The 22,803-nt window shown below is 39.8% G+C and overlaps 1 protein-coding gene across 1 annotated transcript; it reads right to left on the bottom strand.

Moving 5' to 3' along the window:
• Positions 1 to 853: 853 nt before the first annotated feature.
• Positions 854 to 18,129, bottom strand: LOC121321479 (acetylcholine receptor subunit alpha). The gene is made up of 9 exons (XM_041260446.1): positions 17,951 to 18,129; positions 13,438 to 13,580; positions 13,294 to 13,338; positions 9,246 to 9,355; positions 8,498 to 8,693; positions 6,442 to 6,679; positions 4,867 to 5,090; positions 2,426 to 2,665; positions 854 to 1,791 (listed from the first exon to the last, which is right to left on the bottom strand). The coding sequence occupies exons 1-9, from the start codon at positions 18,003 to 18,005 to the stop codon at positions 1,660 to 1,662; spliced, it is 1,383 nt and encodes a 460-aa protein (XP_041116380.1). The 5' UTR covers positions 18,006 to 18,129; the 3' UTR covers positions 854 to 1,659.
• Positions 18,130 to 22,803: the final 4,674 nt, after the last annotated feature.

The raw sequence follows: 22,803 nt of genomic DNA, 5'->3' as shown, positions 1-22,803 counted from the left end.
AGGTGTCACAGGTGTCATAGGATGGGGCGAAACCCGTCGTAATCATTTGGCACCAGAAAGTATATCGAGCAGAACCCGTCTTCTTGAGAACGGTGCTTACCCTAACCGCGTGTAGTCAGCTACCTGGTCATCCTGGTGAGCAGCATGCATCAGGGGAGACACACAGGCTGAATCTGTGGCAAGCGAGAGCTCAGTTAGTTGATAAGAACAGAAGGAAGAACACACCTTTTTTTTTTTTTTTTTTTTTTTTTTTTTTTTTTTTTTAAGGTCCAGCGCACAAGGCAGCCAGCGAGGTCTAGTCAACAACGAGGTAGGCTAGAGCACAGCTCTGGTGGAAGAACACACGGCTGACTGACTGTTGTTTATTTCGTCTAAGCTGCGTGAACGACAAGCCCCAGTGGAGGAACGGTGTTCTCCGTGAAGGTGTAGGTTGAAAGACAACCCACGCACACACCAATACTGTACAGGCAATCATATTCATACAACAGGCAGAAAAGACTACCTGCGACACAAGTGAAGCAGACCGTGAAGAAGGAGGAAAAACGACACTCAAAATAGAGCCATGATTCAACGAGGGCAGCAAGCTGGCTCTCAGCATGAATGCAAGGGAATTACAGTCGACTCAGAGGAGCTCTTTCAAAAAACACTCTCTGGCTAATGACACAGAATTGTACCTTACCATAGGTGAGAGGCAAAAGAGCAAGTGAGCTGCACGGAACGACTACTTATTCCCTCGGCAGGTGGGACAGAGGACGTAACTCCACGGAGGGGCCTATCAGCAGCTTTAACATAAAATGCTCAGAGAATACCTACCTAAGGCAGGCATAACCCAAAAGTATTGGTTGGTGGTTGTCTTCAAATTGAAAGGGAATCATAATAACAAATTATATTGACATCATAACATGTTATAATCACTGCATACACCGTTATACAGAAAATCTTTTGTGGACATTATAAAGCACGCACAATGTCAAGCAGAAATAATTTTCACCTGCAGGGTGTTTATAAAGCAAAATTATCATTTGCAATATTATCTAAATTTACAATTTAATACAAAACCTTGTCCCCTTGTATACAGCATCAAGGTATCCGTTTTGACAATTGTGTTAGTAGGCAAGGCTGAACAATACTCTTTGACAATCCAATGTGTGCTACAGGTAAAAGTATTTTATTAAACATCTCATCACTGTTTTGGTAAATACAAAATAGAAACATTACAAAAAGAGAGAGAGAGAGGTGCCACAGTTCTACGACAAGACGGTGTTAAAGCATTGAATGTAATGACAGTTGTAGGAGTTTCATGCAGTTAATTCAGGGCTGCCTTGCATTCATGTTTTTCAGGTGACATTCTATTTCAGTTGCACTCTTTTAAATCCATGTTTTGTAATTATCCTTTATTTAAAATAGGTAATTGCATGTTACTTATAAACTTCCTTTGAGCCCATTGTGTATCGATATACAATAGTATGTGAAGGAATATTGGCATAAACTTGTAAAAAGACTCTTTGAACAACACTAACACTTTTAAATGTTTATTTTTCTGGTTAATAATGTAGTATCTAAACATGTTTATTTCCATACACAAGCAGACCTTTTAAAGGACATACATAGATCACATTCAATTTACATTAACCCAACTGCTTGACCATGCCAGCCTTCCTATCCCTGCTGATTGAGTTCAATTAGACGACCAGCAAACACACCCAATGTCCCGATGACACAGACAGACATGAAGACACAAAGCAGAATGTGATCAAGCACCATTGCCACAAACTTCCATTCTTCAGCCGCCTGCAAAGAAAGATTGAAGCATGGCGTTAAGAAGAATTGCTAACAAATGATATCAAAAGACAACCCCAAAACCAATCAATCAGTTGTGCAGAAATAATAGGAAAGATGGCTGACCAATTCAAAGTTTGAACTTTTTGACTACAGTCAATGGCAGGCCATCTGAACGTGGGCAGGACAGCTATGTGACAAACCAGGTCCCCCAGATACAGTATTGCAAGGTGGTGGAGCTGGAGAGCTGTATCTCTCAAACTGAGGTTGGTAATATAATGGAAACTGATGATACCTTGACAGTTTAATGATTGTAAAATCTAATGTGTGTGTGTGTGTGTGTATATATATATATATATATATATATATATATATATATATATATATATATATATATATATATATATATATACACACACACACACACACACACACACACACACACACACACACACACACACACACACACACACACACACGAGGAGTTAAAGGCTACAGGATATCTCATAACTAAGACTAAGTCACATTTCTTGCAACATCATCATGCAAAAATAATAATAAAAAAAGGAAGTGATGTCAGCCTTAATATAAATTTGTTTTGCTGTCATCTTATTATTATTGCTTTTTTGAAACAGAAGAGTCTTACGTTATTGGCTTCTTGGTCAGACTTCATTGTTTCTGCAATGTATTTGATTCCTTCTATTGCACTTTTCACATCAGGGTTTTTGGTGATTGGTGACTGGAAAGTGACAGAGGCAGGACCAGGTTTTCCGGAGATATCTGAGATGTCAATGTCCTCTGTAAAGATACGCTTTTCCTGTCTCTCTCTTGAGGGCCGTTTCATGGTGGAGAAGAACATGATGTTTGGAATAGTGTCAATAAAAATCTGCAGAATGAATCAAAAACAAAAAGTAAGGTTAACTGCTGTATTTGGTAGGTACTGTACCATTTCATTCAGTTAATGATGTTTATTACTGGAGGTTTCCGTCAGAAATATAAAAACTGTTTAAAGGTGTGCTTGTTCTTTATTTAGCAGTTTCAGGTTGTAGACAGTAGGTGATGCTGTTGTCCAAGAAACGGTTACCTATTACTTAAAATGAAACTATACGTCTCAAATGTTCAGCTTTAAAATAAAATCATTTCATAGCAACTATGTGTTTTCATTTCACAACTGGTATCTGTTACTCCATCTGGTTAAAGAAAGCCATGCTGTTAGACTGTCTTGCACTTTCTGGGTCATTTCACCTGGCGAGAGAAATTGTCCCCACCCCTTCACTGGCGTCTTTCCTGACAATAACCAATCAGATGCTTCCCCTACTGACTGACATGCTTGCAAACAGTAACATGCTTTGACCCAGAAGACACTCCTGAAGTAAACTGACCTGAAAGTACAAGAGCAAACTAACAAAACTAAAGCACAGAAAGTGAGATCTTCCTTTAACCTCAAGCAGTACCACATATCATGTGTATAATGTAAAATACTTGTGTGCTACAGGCTATAGCAGGTTTCTTTTAACCTATGTCGCTAAAGAAAGTGCAAATGCCTAAGATTTATAGAATTATTTTGTTATCTAAAATTACTTTAAAGATAACCATCCAGTGCCATCTGTGGATATCATAATGTTTGTAAATGATATAGCAGGTACAGTATATAAAAACCAAGTAAGAAATAAATGTAACACTAATCCCATGCTACTCAATGATCCACTGTAAACAGCCTCTAACCAATAGTCATACAATAGAGATTTTACCAGTCTCAATTGTACTTTATTAGAGTATATTCAATTGGTTTAAAAAGTGGTGTATCTAAATATTGTGAGCATTAATGTAATTAAAATAGGTTCCTCCTGATGTTTTACACATATATTTAAAGACCGAAGTACACTGAAGAGACTTAAATTCTAGATCTGCTGCGTTTTGATCAATTGAATAGCAAGGTTTATAAATTGTAGGAACTAAACCATTTCTGAATACATTTATTGTGGTGGTGTTTTAACAGGTATTTTTAATACCACATCTTAAGGGACCGGTTAATCATATTGAAGCAGTTAACTGATAGGCAAAATATGTATCTATAGTCGTCAAAACAAAACTGTCAGTGAAATAGAAGCTACGTTTTTTGAGCTTCACAACAGCAGTGCATGGCTGCAATGTAAAACATTCACAGTGACTGAGCAAACAAGCAAACCCACAGCTTGTAATGCCATGCAAGGCTTCCTGAAGTGTGCATTAAACTGTCTAGTTATGCAAAAAGAAAAGCATTTACATGAATTCTGCTGTTTATACATGTCAGTTTCCACAGTCAAAGATGTAGTTGGGCTTTTGGGGCAAGTACCACAGAAAACAAGATTCTGGAAGAATTTCATCCATGTGGACAGAGCTAACTAACATTACTAAATAATATGTATTTGTAGGAAATAAAGGAGTCAAGCTGTGCCAGGCCTCTGCTGGCTCCGAGATATATATATATATATATATATATATATATATATATATATATATATATATATATATAGTAACACGACAGGGAGGGGGTTAATATCCTCCCAGCCAAAAACATGTGAGAGTGCACATTTGTTGTTGAAGTGTTAATTGTTTCATTATTAGTTATCCCATGCACCTGGCTATCATTGTAATGTAGAGCCAGGTGCAGGGTATTTAGAGGAAGCAGCCAGTGTGTTCAGGGCTGCTGTGTCAAGATCCCGGTTGATGGTGCTTTCAACTGTAAGAAAAGGTAGTGTGTAAAAGCCTTTTTGTATGTTATGTCGGGTAAACCGCTTAGCTGTCCTGCGCGTTAGTCAGGGACCTGCAATGGTGTATTTAGTGCTCGTAAGAGCTAGGTGTTTATTTGGTGTTTGTTTATTTTGTGTTTTGAGTGTTTATTAAAAATAGCGCGCATGCGCTTTTGAAAACTTCCATTTCTGTGTGCTGGGTCCTGTTTTAAAGGGACAACGAATCGTAGTGAGTTGCAGCTCGGTTACAATATATATAGCAAAGTGGTTGTTTTACTGTCTTCTTTCCTAAATAATCTTTCACAAGCATTTAGAAAAAGGAGCTAGAAACCTAGTTCAGGCCTGCTGAACTCACCTTGTGTACCCACTGTGGCATGGTATGAGTGCTGGGGGAGCGGTGGTGGATATTAATTACGATCACTGTAATGATGATGGATGCGATGACAAACACCATGGTGAACAGCATATATTTCCCAATTAATGGCACCGCGCTGGAAGTTGAAGGAATGAGCTCCACAATAACCAAAAGAAACACAGTCAGGGACAGCAAGACAGATATACTCAGGGTCATCTTCTCACCTATGGAGCAAAAGACAAGATGCTACTTATCACTCAGCAGACAGTAAACAGCAGTCGGTGCGAATGAGCCATACTTTAATGAGCCACATTCATCAATAAAATTATTATTATTATTTTTTTAGATAATGACCAGAGGAAGCCTAACTACATTCATAATGGCACCTGGCTGCAGTGTATCTGAATTAGCCAAACTGCACAGTGTGCTAACGGTGTAGCCCTGTCAGGAGAGGAAACCATGACGATTTATAACTGCTGTCAAAAATATGAATGGCTACAACAGAACTGTACATGGCAGGAGGTGACATCTCCTCAGCCAAAAGGGTTAAGTGGCTGTCTGGAAGTAATGGAGAGAGAGAACCTGGAGAAAGATAATGTAGGAGTCACCCTTTTTTTTCCAGGTCAGGATTCATATTTTTTGTTATACATTTTCTGAGCAACAAAAAATCATCACAAAAAATAACGAGACATCAGACAAAAAATACACCATGTCACACATTTTCACAAATTACATTCCTTGGTTAATCCAAGGTTCATGTGGGACCTTGTACACAACTTTAGCTTTCCAGAGGCGGTGTTATTTATTGGATTGTTCTTTGTAATCCTCTAACGCACTCCTGCAGTTTAATATACAAGCACTTACCCCAGAGCATAGTGGTGGCTGAGGCTCCTCACTGCGTCACTGTCAATGTTAATAGCTGATTGGATACAGTGCATACTCATTAGGATAATGGAATTAAATGAGCCTTTGAGCTCCTTCCAATACCCTTGCGGTCCTAAGAAAAAAATCCTGACACCATTGACTTGTATAAAGGAGCATCTTCCCTCTAGAGCTTCCTTTGATCATCAGTCTTTAAATACATATTATTAGGAACTCTATGTGGAAATGTATTTAACCAGGAGAAAAAACGGAGAAGCAGAATGCTGATTTCAGGGGTATCCTGGGGCAGTAGCAGCAAAGTAAACAGACCATGCATTACACATCCAGCAAAATCAAAACAGAAGATGCAACTGGACACAAAATACATTAAAGGACCATTCTTTTTTTCCTTGGAAAGCCTGCATCATACATAAGCAAAAAAAGAAAATGTATCCATATTTATACCCCAGCACTTCCTCTAAATAATAACGTCAAGGCATCTTTAATGTTCGTTCAGCAGACAAAGCAGACAGGACCATGGTAAAGCATCTCATCTGTAATACTGCATCCTCAGCAGTAGAGTGCCCTCTAACACCATGCTGGGAGTTAAACTCCTGGTGTGCCTTGAAGGGTTACTGGATCCTATGGATAAGACGAGAGATTTGATGCAATAGTGAAGAGTTTTACTTCATGGCAATTGGAAAAACTGCTTACCAGAATCTGTGGGAAGATAAAATACCAGGCCAGTCAGGAATGAAAAGAGCAGGCATGGGATGATGACATTGACAATGAAGTAGAGAGGTAGTCGTAGCATCAGGAAATGGTAGGTGATATCCAGGTAAGGCGTGGTAGGACAGCAGGCGTAATAAACCCAGTGTTTCCAGCCGCGGTAATCTTTCATAACCCACTCCCCACTCTCCATGAAGTTGCTTAAGTCTGGCCTATCACTCTCCTGGAATAAATAAATGAGTTTTAGTTCACCCTTCTAATGGTTTTACTCACTGTTACTGGCCAATTGCGGGGAAGTTTTAAGTGTTTTTCAATTATAAATCCCCTATCAGAAATCAACCATTCACAGTGAAGTATTTGCCAAAATACCAGTACATCCTGTGTATAGAACACCACAATTAATTCCCATGTTCAAAAATCAAATCAAAAGCAACAGAAACAAAAACATACCTGGTACCTTTTGTAAAATTAATCATGCTATTAACTGATTTTTTCATTGTTTGTAATAAACAGTCACACCACAACACAGCACCTGTAGGCCTGTACATATTATTCAGAGAGATGTCAATTTCAGTCCAATCTTCATTTGTGTGATTTATAATGGGTTAATACGTTGTGTGTGTCGTGGGGCATAGTATAAGAGATGCACTTTTGTACAGTTCAAGAAGCCATTACAATAAGAGACACCCTAGACACATTATATTTTTTACTTATAATATTGGGTATCACAAAAATGTTGACATTTCCAATTCCAATGTTTACTCGCCGGTGCCTCATCTAAACAGCACTGCGTGTTACCAAGTGCGTCTGAACCCAGGTGGAGAGGCCAAGGCCTGTCAGTCACCTGACCAGAGTGGACCAGCTCTCCTTAGACTTCCTTCCTAACCCGCGAGATCTCAAAGGGCACTCCCTGTGGGTGCCCAGCCAAGATCAGCAATTCAGCACAAGTGGTGACATCTTCATGTAGGGGTTTACAAATGACACTGGGCACCCTGTGCAGACAGAGGGCCAAGATTAGATGACTGAAACTGTAAGTCAATGTAGGTAAGTTCACGTTCCTTATCAGTTATGTTAGCTCTATACTGTGAATAAATAGTGAGGAATTTAGTCAGGAATTCAAGCTTAGATTTTAGCAGGGATGCTTCCCTTAGGAAAATAACTGATAGGTTACCTACAGAATACTTCTATAGAATGTTTATAGACTTCTATAGAAGACCTACAGGATATTGTATTGAACCTATAGGCTTTTATAGATAATTGGGACATTTGGATGACAGGTCTATAGAAACCTATAGGTTGTTTTTGAAAGGGTTCCCTTTCCTAGTTCCCCTATTTAAAGGGTACCTAAGGACCTTTTTATTTTATTGTGTTGCATGTTCCCATGCGTTGCTACAGCTGTTTACATAAGGTATGTGTATTGTTTTAATTATTTTATTTTTTTTAACATTTTGACCACTTTTAAAACTTTTAAATTGCATTCTGTGTCAAGATGGCTTCACATGTACCCTCATGGACCTCTCAGAACTACATTTCCCATCATCCTGCTGCTGACATATGTAATTGAGATGGATTTACCAGTCAGAGGGAGGATGATCGGAAATGTAGTTCTGCGAGTTCTTTGGATGGGCTGGCCTGACAGTTCCTTCCCAGGGTTGGGAAGTCAGTCAGTCTGGAAGAAGGCGAGACTCCGTTGCAAGACATATTGATCTGGAAGGGAAATGATGTAGCAGCAGCAAATTGTAGAGATAACTGCATTAATTTACCCAGGGACCATGCGTGACAACATAAAAGGGGATGGAGAATTGTAATCTGTTCCTTCCTTGGTTTTGTAAATCTAAAATTAGAAGGACTGTGAGAGACTCAGTGAAATGTGCATTAAAAAACCTGGATTAAAAATAAAAACTCAGTCTGTTTCATTACTGCACTATTTCATTCCTGCACTGTATCACCTCTGCACCTGTATCCACTATCTTGTCACAGTAAGACAGTAAAATAAAAAGGTACTTATGTACCCTTTAAAGTGAATAAAATATACATTTACCGGGTTGATTACAACTGATGTTCCATCATAGGTCCAGGTTCCCAGCTTCATACTGCAGTTTTGCAGATCAAATGGAAAGTGTGTCACTATAATCTCACAGTAGCTCTTGAAAATAGCTGGAGGCGTCCAAGTGATCATGCCGTTGCTTTCCAGCAGAACTTTAGTCTCATGAACGATAGCAAAATCACCATCGGCACTGCAATGACAGGAATTCAAATCATCATCTTTATAGTTAGGACCGCCACAAGCAAGCAGGGGGGTGCAGCATGTTCTAGACGACAGTGACTGAAATTTGCAAGCCCACCAGTGGTGAGAGTGGCACCAGGCAATGTTTTCTAGGACAGGCTGTCTGGGAGGCATGGCAGTGCATTTCACACAGCCTGTGGTCTCAAGAGTACCCATGATATCAAGGCTTAATATCAGCGGGTGCACTTGTCATGGGTTGTTAGAATAATGACAAAAAACAATTATCAATAATAATAATAATAATAATAATAATAATAATCCTTACAACAACAATAGGTTTCCCAGCCATTCTGCCCTGGAAGCCTAATAATAAACATTCATACATACATACATACATATATAAACACTTACTTTAATGGTATCTAAGTTCCCTTAATTAAAAAAAAAAAAAATAGTAAGACATTAATTAGCACATGATTTCCTATTAAATATTGTAATTCGCTTAGTTTAAATTTATACATTTAAAAAGCAACATTTTCAATGAAAATGTTTGCATTCTTACTTGTTGTAAAGAACCAGGTCTGGGCGCCAGATATCAGCAGAAGGGATTCTAATCTTTTTAATCCCACCATAGTCATCTGGATTCCACTTTAAATTAACGTCTTTCCATTGCTGAATAAGGAACAAGAGTTAATAGACGTTAACTTTAAACGATAAAGTCCATATATCTGTACTGCTCCAGATTCCTTGGGGATTAAACTAATGACATAAGGAATGGGAAAATTCATTTAATTTATGTTGCAAAAGACTGACACTCTCTTAACTCACTACCAATATCTACAGTAGAGCTTTAAGCTCTAACTAATGTGCCTCATCAACTGTTTGTATCTAAATAGAGATGTATACAAATTGTGTCTAAAAATAATTCATTTTATCCCACAATCATGACTATCTTACATTAAAATATAATGTATGTCTCTTCAATGTGGGGTTATGAGGTGCAGAAGAACCTGAATGCCCTTTTATTCACACTGATCTGTTTATCTATCTATCTATCTATCTATCTATCTATCTATCTAGTTTCATACTGTCTGTCGCTGAGGTTGCTGGGAGGGATTGAATCTCGAGTGATTGGCGTGTGAGCATGTTTGTTATTTTTGTTCTCTTTTTCATTTTTTTCTTTCTTTTTCTTTGTTGTGTTGGTTAAATGGATTGTTTGTTTATTTAAGTGTTTGTTCTTTAACAGACATGGCCGCTATGGCTAAGTCATACCGGTGCAAAAATGTGTTGTCGAACTCCGAAAAGTAGTTGGGTGTAGTAACATTAAGTCGGCTTCGAAGACGAATAAATCTGTAGTGGTTTTCCTCAATAATAAGGAATTAGTTCAAAAGGTTGCAGCAGGGATTAGTAATTAGTGGGGTTTTAGTTTCTCTTTTGCCTCTTGCGGTCCCTGCTAAAAAAGTTTGATGGTTGATGGTGCCAATTATTCAGATTCATTCAGTGAAACACAATGTGTGCTCAGAAACTATAATCTCTCATAGCGATGACCCAGGGAATAGTTTAGCTGTGAGAAGAGACACGGTCTGTGTTAGTGTTAGCAGTGTTGCCAATCTCACAGCAACTCAGAGTATAATGGAAGTGGAAGACAGCAGAGATACCGATGATGATGTGAGTGAGAGCAATACTGACTCCTCAGTAACTTGTGAAGTGTCCGCTAATCAGTTGGAGAGAGGCGGGTACAGTAATGAAAATATTCATAGTTTTCTGGAGATAATTAAAGATATATATATATTGAGGAATTGAGAAAAAAAAGAAGACTGATTGAAGAATTTAATGAGCAAAGTGCGTGTTTCTTTTAGATCTTGTAAAAATGTTTAGGACATGCCCAATTATCTTATTTTCTTTCTGTCTATTGGTTTGTTGTGTTTATTTTCTTTTTTACTCCTAATATGCTGACTTTTATTTTGGGTACCTTAAATATCAATGGAGGGAGAGATGTAGGAAAGAGAACAGCAGTTTTTGAATATTTAATACAAAAGAAACTGAGTGCTGCCTGATTCAAGAAACATATACCGATGAAAACAATAAGGCAGATTGGTTTAAACAATGGGAGGGGGAGGTTATACTGAGCCATGACACTAATTTCAGTGCAGGAGTCGCAAGTTTATTTTATAAAGATTTTAAACCAGATTCTTTCATTGTGAGTGAAGAGGTTCAAGGGTGGCTATTAAAAGTTCAAGTCAGTATTTGTAGTAAGATGCTTGTCTTTATAAACGTTTATGCTCCAAATGATGGGAGAGAGAGTGTTATTCTTCCAAACTATGAATAAAGTACTGGCACAGTGTCATCCTGAGGATGTGGTTTTATTGGCTGGGGATTTTAATTGTTCAGTAGACAACAAGGTTGATAGAAATGACTCTGAACCCCATCCAAGTTCAATCAATGAGCTGGTCTCTGTCTTAAGAGAGCATGATCTAGAGGATGTGTGGAGGTTGATGAAACCTGATGCTCGCCAGTATACTTGGGTGAAAGGGAGTGCTGGACATATTTCATTAGTTAGACTTGATAAGTTTTTAAGCATCATTTAAATGTATTTACTACCTGTGATATATATCCTACTAGCTTTTCTGACCATAGTTCAGTTAATTTGAACAAGCTTATCCCTTCTCCATGTGTATATACTTCATATTGGCATTTAAACATTAAGATTTTAAATGATATCCATTTTATTAAATGCTTCACCTTTTTTTGGGAACGATGGAGAAGGCAACAATGTAATTTTTCATCCTTAAGGCCATGGTGGGATGTCTCTAAAGTTCAGATTAAATTACTTTGTCAACGGTATACTATTACTAAGAGTACTAGTTTAGCAATCAAGGACAACTACTAAGCTTCAACTGAGGTGATCCGGGAGTACTGTATGGATTTTTACTCTAACTGGTCTGGTAAAACTCAACAGTTCCTAGAGGGTCTGGTCCAATTTCTTGAGAAGAAATCAGTTGGAGAGAAAGTTGACTTTCCAGGAGTTCTCTAATGCTCTTTTGGGACCTAACAATGGTAAAAAATCTTTTTCGACTGAACTACAGTCGAAAAAGACCTGTTTGAAGTGATACTTGAGAGTATTGCAGAAAAGGAACTGCCTTTGAACTGTTGGCACACAGTATTGACTTTGCTACCAAAGAAAGGAGACTTATGTAATATACAGAACTGTAGTCCTATAAGTCTACTTTGTACAGATTACAAATTTTTGTCAAAAACTTTGTCGAACAGGTTGGGCAAAGTGATGAATTGTGTGGGGCATTTCAATCAAATGTACTGTGTCCCCAGCAGATCAATGTTTGATAATGTCTTTCCGATTTGTGTCTAATAGCAGCCTCTAAGCTTTGGGGATTTAAAGCTGGTCTCATTTCTTTAGATCAGAAGAAAGCTTTTGATCATATAGATCATAAGTATTTATTTAATGTAGTTAAAGGTTTTGGTTTCAGTCTGAGTTTTTTGGGCAAAATTCAGTTACTCTACAGTAATGTTTTTAGTACACTTAAAATCAATGGTGTGCTTAGCTCTCCTATTCAGGTGCAGAGGGAAATTCTCTAAGGTTGTTCCATGTCTGGGATGTTATATTCACTCTCAATTGAACAGTTACCCCACAGATTAAGGCTTTTGTTATCTAGCTTGTCCATTCCAAATGTACCAGTGGCGCCTATACAAGTGGTGGCCTATGCTTAATGATGTTGTAGTCTTTGTTTTGGGAAAAAAGATGTAGAAATATTAAATGATTGCTTGGAGAAGTGTCCTCTGCGAAGACAAACTGATAAAAAAAAAGCAGAAGTAATACGTTTTTATTAGGTGATTAGAAAGGCAGGTGATCTCCAGTTGAGATCCAGTGGAGAGTTCTGCACACCACTGTTGCAGTGAACTCGTTTCTCAGTATTATCCAGTCAGAATCAGATGATAAGCATGCTTTTATATCGCAGAGAGAAATTGTTTTTCATTGTTTTTTGTTCTGTCTCTGATGAATTTACTAGACAAGTTGTTTAATTGTTTAGGAATTAATTTCTCCCATGTTGTTTTTCTATATGGGGTTAATTTTCCTAAGCGGAATAAGTCTAGAGTTAAATTGGCAAATTTTCTTATTGGTCAAGCTAAATTAGCCATTTTAAAAAGCAGAAAAAATAAACTGAGCAATGTACTGACTGCTGATGTAATATATGTGTTTAAAGTGTTGGTGGCTTGCAGAGTGTGAATTGATTTTATGTATAATAAATTAGCACATCAATTGGAGTTGTTCCAAACAGTGTGGGCTGTTGGTGAAGTGGTGTGTTTAGTGGAAGAAGGAATTTTAATTATGAGGGTGTGATTTTAAACAAATAAATAAATAATAAATATATAACATTTAATGTATAAATATTGTTTGTTTAAATATGTATATGTTTTGTATAGTTATTGAATTATTTGATTAATGTATGATTATTTATGATAAAGATATTTTTAAAATAACAATATCTCTCTTTCTATGTATCTATCTATCTCTGTCTCTATCTGTTTTTCACTTTGCTTTTATCTACTGTTTGTATGGTTCCTCAAGAAGTTATTTAGCAGTTCATATTTACCTGTTTCAGGCGCACATTGGTTGTTACTATCTGATTCACTTCATCCTATTGATAAAAAGTTAAACAAGTAAGCATTATTTGCACAGTGTTAATTAAGTGTGATGAACAAAAAGCCCAGATTGTCAGAGAGATGATTCTCCTCACCACACTGATGAGCTGGATCAACTGGAGCCCCACTGTGACGACGACAGCGTCCCGATAATCTTCTACTGGACGAACCACTTTGTTGTAGCCAGTGAAGAGCATTTTTACCAAACGGGTCTCATGATTGGAACACTGGATCAGCCCTACAACACACAGAAATAAACCCAGTCATTGAACAGCAAAAGCCCTGTTTAAAATTAAAGCGCCTTTGTCGGATACCCTTTACATACGTTGGCATAATCAAATAAATCTACAATAGTGTTTTAAATCTGAATTAGCAGAAATGGAAATTAAATACTAAATCTGAGGAATATAAAAAAAAGATGGTTTTGTTAAATTGTTTTAATTCACTGTTTGTTTGAATTTTAATAATGCAATGACAATACTGTTTTGGAGAATTCATCCTTCCAAAGCAAGATGTCAACAACAAAAGCTACCAATGTGACAGGCAATATAATCTAAATATAAGCAAAGACAGGATGATTGAATGGCAGGTGCTACAGTTACCATTGCCAGATCCCAGCAACAACAATCAAATGTTTATCTGAACAGAAGCCCAATAGCAATTAAAAACATAAATAAAAAATACCTCCCCCAAAATAAATTAGCTGAAGATTAAATGTAATTATTAGGAATGATAAAAGTAACTGATCTGGAGTGAGGCAACATTGTAAAAGGGATAGAAATCTACTGGGAAAAGACCTCTGAACTCATTTGAACAGTGCTCTGTTACAGGGAGATTATCTTCAAATCCGGTGTCGGGAGCTGTCTTGCCCTCTCTGATTTCAGAGAAGGTTCTTGTGAAACAGTAAATAGACACATCAATTTCAGAAAGGAGACACCCACAAGATTGGAAATGAACAATTCTTTATTGTTTATAAATTACCATAATGAAATGTAGTGTAATTTAGCCCATGGCCTTGCCCATTGGCGCGCCATAGCCACCCGTCTACGCTGGCTGAACCATGATGTAATGTATGTTGTGATAACTAAACCCAGTGGGCAGGACAAGTGGTACTCTGTGCCACCTTCCCCCTGGACAAGGTGTGCTGCAAGGTGGAGGCAGGGGAGGGGAGGAGGTCCAAACAAAGAAACGACAAGGAGGTGTAGGCAAGAGGGCTTTTTCAAGGAACAGTTTGAGATTAGAGGGTGGATTCCCCTTTCAGAAACACAATGTAGTTTCCAACAACATGCTCCTGTCCAAAGTTGTGTAATCTAGCATACTGTACAGTAAACTCTTTCAATGTGTCTGGCTCATCAATAACAACATTCCCTCCTGCCTCTCCATTTCAGTTTGGAGAGATCCAGTGCCTGGTTGCAACACAGAAATTTGTGTATCTTTATATCTATCCACCCAGAGAAAACACTTTCCAAATAAAACACTAGACTCTCTTATAATCAGCAGCATTTTTTGTCCTCAGGCCCTCAGCTTCATTGTTTTGTTCAGGTAATCAGTGGTGACACAAACTGACAGCTTAAATGAAGCACTGGTGACAAAACCAGGAGATTATTAAATTCAAGAGAGCCAATTCAAACCCTCCAGCTACAAATACATTTTGTCACGTTGTTTCTGTGCTTTACAGCATGTGCAAAAAGTTTGGATTGCTGTATTCAAACCCACGCTTAGCCCACGCACAACTGAAACTCACAGACTTTTTTTTTTTTTTTTTTTTTTAACAAGGAAACAGAACAAAACATTCAAGGCCATTTAGACTCAATGGATTACACTGTATAGATACTTCATACAAATGAAGGTAGCTTGGTTTTTTCATGGTGGGGTATCATTCTGTTTTAAGTGGAACAAATGCACCCCCTCAGTGAAATAGTTTTGCTTTAATGTGAAACAACAGCTGTGCAAACAGCTGAGGTGCTTGTACTGTGCATTCCCAAATGCATTATACAACAGGAACACATTGAACAGCTGAAACAAACAAGAGCACTTTTTACATGTGTCCTTCCTGTATGTCCTCCAAGATGCAGTTCTATCATATCCAAGTGCACAATCAGCCCACCCCCTGTTGAAGAGGGACGTCCTCACAGTAGAACATCGCCATTTTCTTTCAAAAACAGGGGTCAGTTTTCTGGGTAGAGCTGTTTTTGACCCCTCTTCAGGGATTAGCGAGCGGCCATTACTCTCTCACTACACTAAGCTTCATGTAATTGATCCCCTCACAGAAGGGAAGTGATCATTACAGACGTCTCCACTGGTCTGAAATGGGAGAGCAACAAGAAGTCAGTCTAAGGGACATTAGCAGCAAGCGCACATAAATGCACAAGAGCTGTAAGCAGTGAGCATGGCGTTATCACATTTTCACCAGCAATTAGCGCACAAACAAGTGCTGGTCTGGACAGACAACACCACAGTGGTATCCTACATAAATCACAAAGGCGGCCTGCACTCACCAGGCCTGCACCACACAGCGCGCAGACTCCTCTCCTGGACGCACAGAAACTTGCGTTTCATCAGGGCAGTTCACCTCCCCGGTGTGGACAACAAGGCAGCAGACCTCCTGTCCAGAGGAGCTCCAAGTGGTGGAACAGATTTGGGAGAGGTTTCGACCGGCAGGAGTCGACCTCTTTGCCACATCCGAGTCCACTCACTGCCCCCTCTGGTTCTCCATGGAGAGAGACTGGGAGTAGATGCACTAGCTCACCCCTGGAGACAGGGGCTCTTGTATGCGTTCCCTCCGCTACCATTAATACCCCTGACACTAGAAAGGATCAGGGTGGAGAGAGCACAGGTTCTGCTGGTTGTACCCAAATGGTCGAGACACCCCTGGTTTACTCCGAAATGTTGTCGGATCAGCCGTAGCAGCTACTGCTGTGCAAGCACCTCCTGAGCCAAGCGGACCCAGCCCAGCTCCAACTCTGGCTCTGGCCATTGAACAGAGCCGTCTATTCAGACGAGGTTTGCCAGATGCAGTAGTGGAAACACTACAGTCTGCTAGGGCACCGAGCACTAGAGCCCAGTACTCATATAAATGGAAAGTTTTCCAAGACTGGTGCCTTTCAGAAGAACTGGTACTGCGGGCCCTTATGGGTCCCCCATTTGAGCCCATGGCATCAGCAGAACTGCGCCCTGTTTCATTAAAAGTGACATTTTTAATAGCCATTATGACTTCCAGACAAGTAAGAGTTTCATGCACTGTCCATCGATGACACATGTATGGCTTTCACTGGAAGTGACTCGTGGGTAACATTAATCCATCCTTTTTGCCCAACATGGTATCCTCATTCCATATTAACCAATCAGTGGTTTTGAAAACGTTCAGACCTCCCCCGCACGAGTCAGAGGAGGACCGTAGACAACATACGCTATGCCCAGTTTGGATAGGACGGCGTCCTGGACACAGTCCAACCAGCCGTTTGTCTGCTACGGGTCCCGCTCTAGAGGTCAGACCCTATGGAAGCAACGTCTAACGCATTGGGTGACAGATGCGATACGCTTGGCCTATGAACAGATGGACTCCCCGTTACCAGGGACCAGGCAACTTCATGGACTTTCCTTCATGGCGCCTCCTTAGATAAGTTATGCAATGCTGGTACATGGACAGGTAGTCAGACATTTGTGCGTTTTTACCGCCTTGATGTGACAAACCAAACGAGACCCTCTCTGCGCTCTAGAGTTTTGCAGGCAGCATGCCCTTAGACGTCATGTGGGCGCTGTTGCTATCACCGTGGGGCTGTACTGTCGGTAATCTGGAGCCACGACAGCTTTAGTACAGCTTTCCCATTTGGTAATGGTTGTCATTCGATTTGAAAGGGAACGTTAGGTTATTACCATAACACTGATTCCCTGAAAAAGAGAATGAAAACCATTACCCTTTGAGGTCGTGTCCCCAGCTGACCTCTGTTTTTGAAAGAAAATGGCGATGTGCTACTGTGAGAACATCCCTCTTCAACAGGAGGTAGGTGGGCGGGACTCTTCCCCTTTCCCCCCCACCCCTCACAACAGGGCCCTGATAGGGCAGCTTTTGTATATTTGCTCAGAGATTGATGTTCAGAGAGACTCTTCCCAGTTGGTAATGGTTGTCATTCTCTTATCAGGGAACCAGAGTTATGGTAATAACCTAATGTTATAAATAGCCAAAGGAAACACATGCACCACCTGTCAGTCAACAGCGCTTAGCTTTCTTTCACCAAAACTTTAAAGGACTTTCATTCAGAAAAAAAAATAGTATCTAAATTGAAACACTTCAGATATTTTGCCTAAACTTTAACAGTTAAGCAAATGTAGTACAGTATATGGAATGCACTATTAGTGCAGGCCCTGAAGTTTACTTTTTGCTACCTCATACACATCATTAACATGGTTTGCTCTCTTTTCATTTTAAATTTGGTCATTCAAAATTACTCAAGACGTTTGGTTAACTTTTCTAGAAAAAAAAAAAAAAGCCACCAGCGAGAATGACTGATACATGTGTTACTGCATTCAAATGAACGTCAATTCTGAGATATGTCGTGTCAAGCATTAAACTGTAAAGTTAGCTAGGCAAGTAAAACGTCTACATACCTGTTAAAGAGGCTGACACCATCAAACACTTGTAAAGAAAACTTAAAGAGCACATTTTCAGTCAGATAACTGCCGTTCATTGATGTTTTTTCTGTCTAGGTTTTAAATCTAAAACAATATATATTTGTCTACTGTAGCACATCCACTAGCTAGACACTGTCCACTCAGTACCTCTTGATTCTGGCAAGTGTAATGACTGCTGAGAAACTGGGCTATTGTTTTACACCATCTGTGTTACGAAGTGACAGCTGAGAGTTATTCGAGAAGAGCAACTGGCAGTCATAAACCACTTCCTCAACTTTAACATACCAAACTATACAGTTTAGGATATGACTTCTCAAGTTTAATTGCAGGGTCGGTGTAATGCAAATAACATTTCATACCTCAGATAAATACACGTGCAAAACAAAACTAATAATAATAATAATAATACATGTAGCATGCATGGAGAAGGCAGCAGCAGGGCTGGTAGGTGACGTAATCACACACAAAGACAAAAACCTGATATACGCTCCTTGCAAAGGAGCCAGCTCTTTTGTACAGTGGTATCGGCGCTATGCTTTAGTGTGAGAAGCCCTGGGTAGACGGCCAAGCCTGTGTGTGGATTGCCTTGCCCTGTGTGATGCGCCTGCCTGCGGGAACCTAGATCACTACATACATAAAAATAAATAAATAAATAATATCAAAAGACAAACAGATTAAAATTGGAACCAGTCCTTTAGAAAGAAATACAATTGTAACATATATAATTGGAAAAGTTATCTACACTGAACAAAAATATAAATGCAACATGTAAAGTGCTGGTCCCATGTTTTATGAGCTGAAACAAAAGATCCCAGAAATTTTCCACACACACAAAAAGCTTATCTCTCTCAAATTGTGTGTACAAATTTGTTTACATCCCTCTTAGTGAAAATTTCTCCTTTGCCAAGATAATCCATCCACCTCAGGTGTGGCATATCAAGAAGCTGATTAAACAGCATGATCATTACACAGGTGCACCTTGTGCTGGGGACAATAAAAGGCAGCTTTGTCACACAACACAATGCCACAGATGTCTCAAGTTTTGAGGGAGCGTGCAATTGTCATGCTGACTGCAGGAATGTCCACTAGAGCTATTGCCAGAGAAATGAATGTTCATTTCTCTACTATAAGCTGCCTCCAACATCATTTTAGAGAATTTGACAGTACGTCAAACCGACCTCACAACCGCAGACCACATGTAACCACGCCAGCCCAGGACCTCCACATCCAGCTTCTTCACCTGCGGGATCGTCTGAGACCAGCCACTCTGACAGCTGATGAAAATGTGGATTTGCACAACTGAAGAATTTCTGCACAAACTATCAGAAACCATCTCAGGGAAGCTCATCTGCGTGCTTGTCAATCTCACCAGGGTCTTGACCTGACTGTAGTTTGGCATCGTAACTGACTTCAGTGGGCAAATGCTCACCTTCGATGGCCACTGGCACGCTGGAGAAGGGTGCTCTTCACAGATGAATCCCAGTTTCAATTGTACTGGGCAGATGGCAGACAGCGTGTATGGCGTCGTGTGGGCGAGCAGTTTGCTGATATTAACGTTGCGAACAGAGTGCCCCATGGTGGCGGTGGGGTTATGCTATGGGCAGGCATAAGCTACGGACCACGAACACAATTGCATTTTATCGATGCAAATTTGAATGCACAGAGATACCATGACGAGATCCTGAGGCCCATTGTCGTGTACCATCACCTCATGTTTCAGCATGATAATGCACGGCCCCATGTCGCAAGGATCTGTACACAATTCCTGGAAGCTGAAAATGCCCCAGTTCTTCCATAGCCTGCATACTCACCAGACATGTCACCCATTGAGCATGTTTGGGATGCTCTGGATCGACGTGTACGACAGCGTGTTCCAGTTCCCGCCAATATCCAGCAACTTCTCACAGCCATTGAAAAGGAGTGGGACAACATTCCACAGGCCACAATCTACAGCCTGATCAACTCTGTGTGAAGGAGATGTGTCGCACTGCATGAGGCAAATGGTGGTCACACCAGATACTGACTGGTTTTCTGATCCATGCCCCTACCTTTTTTTGACCAACAGATGCATATCTGTATTCCCAGTCATGTGAAATCCATAGATTAGGGCCTAATGAACTTATTTCAATTGACTATTTTCCTTATATTAACTGTAACTCAGTAAAATCTTTGAAATTGTTGCATGTGTTACCAAATGTTTTAAAGGGTTAATCACTCCAGAATGTAATCAATACTTAACACAGCTATGGTAACATTTATTTCCATAATTGTGTTAATATGTGCTGTTATGAATAATTGGGTTTCAAAGTGGGTACTGTATTGCCACAAATGCTAAGCACCATGGTTTTTGCTGCTTCGCCACATTCATCCGTGCTTTACCATGCCTTGTTTCATGAATTTTTTCCACATTTTCCTGTTTTTTCAGCATAGGTGGAGAATAAGGGGCCAAACAATTGAGCTTGGTTGCTGCTCTCCTTGAGCAACATTGTCCTATAAAAACAAACAAAAAAGAAATGGAATATACCACTGAAGGCATCACTTTTGAACTGTTTGCACCAATGACAATCAATAAATGGGTAGAAATAGAATATGCATCGGCTCATATTTGCAAGTCTCCCAAAAGCGATGAAAATAAAGTTAAACCTTCACACTGAAGTACAGAACTGGAACATGGATGTGCTAGAAAAAACTAGAAACGAAATGAATACCACCAAACAAACCATTTGGGTTGTTAAAACCAAGGGCGCAGAGACGCTGAGGCTTTAGTGCACCGAAGGCAGCAAAGCACTGATGTTCTGAGGCACTGATGACCCAAGGGTACCGCGGGTGTCGATGCCCAGAAACGGGAGCGCCGAAGCACCTAACTCCAAGTACTGAGGGCAAAGCACCAAGGTACTGGGTTGTGTGTCTGTGTTTGGGCTGAACTCTCTGGAGGGTCATGCTCACCCTTCTCTTATTTTTTACAGCTGAAAAAAAAGAGGAAAATTATAGTAAAAGAACATGCAGCAAGCTGCAGAGGTTACAAAGCAGCCTAGAATCACTATGCGATGTAGGCTGTTGAAGAATATATTTTTTATTATTTAATGCAGTTGCATATTGTTAGCTCAGCCTTCAGTTGCCGAGTTTTGGAATCCTGTGAAGTGGGAAGCCTACAAGACGGAGCTCTAAAAAGTCAATCATAACTGGAAAAGGTTAGAGTAATACTCACCCACCTTACCTACCTTTCTGCGAAAGGCAAAAAAGACTGATATCTCCACGCAGTGACTATTTATTACCTCAGTGAGGAAAGACTGAGGACTTCACTCCACGGAAGGGGCCTATAGCGTTGATATACAATGCTCAGCAAATACCTGACAAGCAGGCATATCCCAAAAGTATCATGATTTCCCTGATTTGACGCTGAAAAAAAAAAAACTTGAATTCTGAGGGTGTACTTCCCTCTGTGGTGCAGTCAGGGCTACCATTCAGGTGTTACATTTATCCAAAGGGGTGGAAAAGATTGTGCCACTTGGAGTTCGTTGCCCCTTTAAAAACAGACCCAGGACTCAAAATGGATTTTTTTAAAGCGCTGACGCGCACTTTTAATAAACACAAAATGAAAACAAACAAAACAGAAACAAACACCTAGCTCTCTCTTGGAGCTCTAACTAACATTAATGGGAACCTAACTAAACATTCAGGATGGCTAAGCCGTTTACCTGACACCAACACCAAAACGCAAACTCACACGGGCTTCACCCAGTACTTCACCTTCAATACGACTGGACAAACACACTCAGTCGGGCTCTTCACTCAGCAACCTAGAACAGCCTGGCTGCCTCTCTTAAATACCCCGCACCTGGCTCCAATTTACAATTAGCACCAGGTGCAGAGGATTAACTAAACAATACAAACAATTAACAATTACAAAAACCCTTAGCCCAATTCACCCACAGTGCATTTTCACATGGTTTTAGCAGGGAGGAATTTTAACCCCCTCCCTGCTATCTTACACTTGGCAATTCAATATGTGTCTTCCTTTCTAGCTTTTAGCAAATCTGTCACCCACTAATCCATCAGTCTTCTTTAGAGCAAATTGACAATTCCAGAATGGAGAACTACATTTTCTTTAAATCTGTCCAAAACACACAAAGTTAGGATAGCACAATGAGAAATGAGTGACCTTGGTATAATGCTACAGAGGCACACAGCTGTATCTGTGAGTAGGCCATCACCACACCTCCACTCAGTGCTGCAGTGTGCCTGATTGCCTGGAACCATGCCCTGCAGGGACAGTACTTTGTTTTCTTTTCATTTTTTTAATTGGGCCAATGCCTGTTAAACAAAGATTTTCAGAAACCTAATTGAGTAAAAGTGCTGGTGGTTTTCTGATAGGAAATGCAGCCCACAGAGGGATCAAGCTAAGAGTTTCTACACATGTGAAAGACAGGGCTTAGAAGTATCACCCTTTCCATGTAAGGGATAAAAATGTATGTCACCAGGATACACTTCAATAAATATAGACCAGATTCCATTGCCTATAACACAATGGCACAATCTCCATTGCGTTTATTCAGTGCCAGAAGAATAATGATGCTAATGTTACAAAACTGTCTCAGTGGAGGAGAAATTATTAAAAACAACAACAATATATTCAGAGAATACTAAAGCCGACAGGGATACAGCATTCCTGATTGGTTTCTGGATCATCTGAGAGAGAGAGAGAGAGAGAGAGAGAGAGTTCCTCAAGCTCAGTCAAACATCGGGTGATCATGCAATGTTTTTGTTGGAGGAGAAACAAGAATTTAAAAATCCTACCGGAAATGAATAGGAAGCAAGGGCAGTGAGGA

Source organism: Polyodon spathula, chromosome 10 (genome assembly GCF_017654505.1).
Source record: "Polyodon spathula isolate WHYD16114869_AA chromosome 10, ASM1765450v1, whole genome shotgun sequence".
Taxonomy (NCBI): domain Eukaryota; kingdom Metazoa; phylum Chordata; class Actinopteri; order Acipenseriformes; family Polyodontidae; genus Polyodon; species Polyodon spathula.
This window is presented reverse-complemented; position numbering and strand designations above follow the sequence as displayed.

Coding starts and splice junctions, on each gene's coding strand:
- LOC121321479 (XM_041260446.1), bottom strand. CDS start 18,005: ATGTGCTCTTTAAGTTTTCTTTACAAGTGTTTGATGGTGTCAGCCTCT. Junction 13,339..13,437: donor TGATCCAGCTCATCAGTGTG/GTGAGGAGAATC, acceptor TTTTATCAATAG/GATGAAGTGAATCAGATAGT. Junction 8,694..9,245: donor GACCTGGTTCTTTACAACAA/GTAAGAATGCAA, acceptor CTGTCATTGCAG/TGCCGATGGTGATTTTGCTA.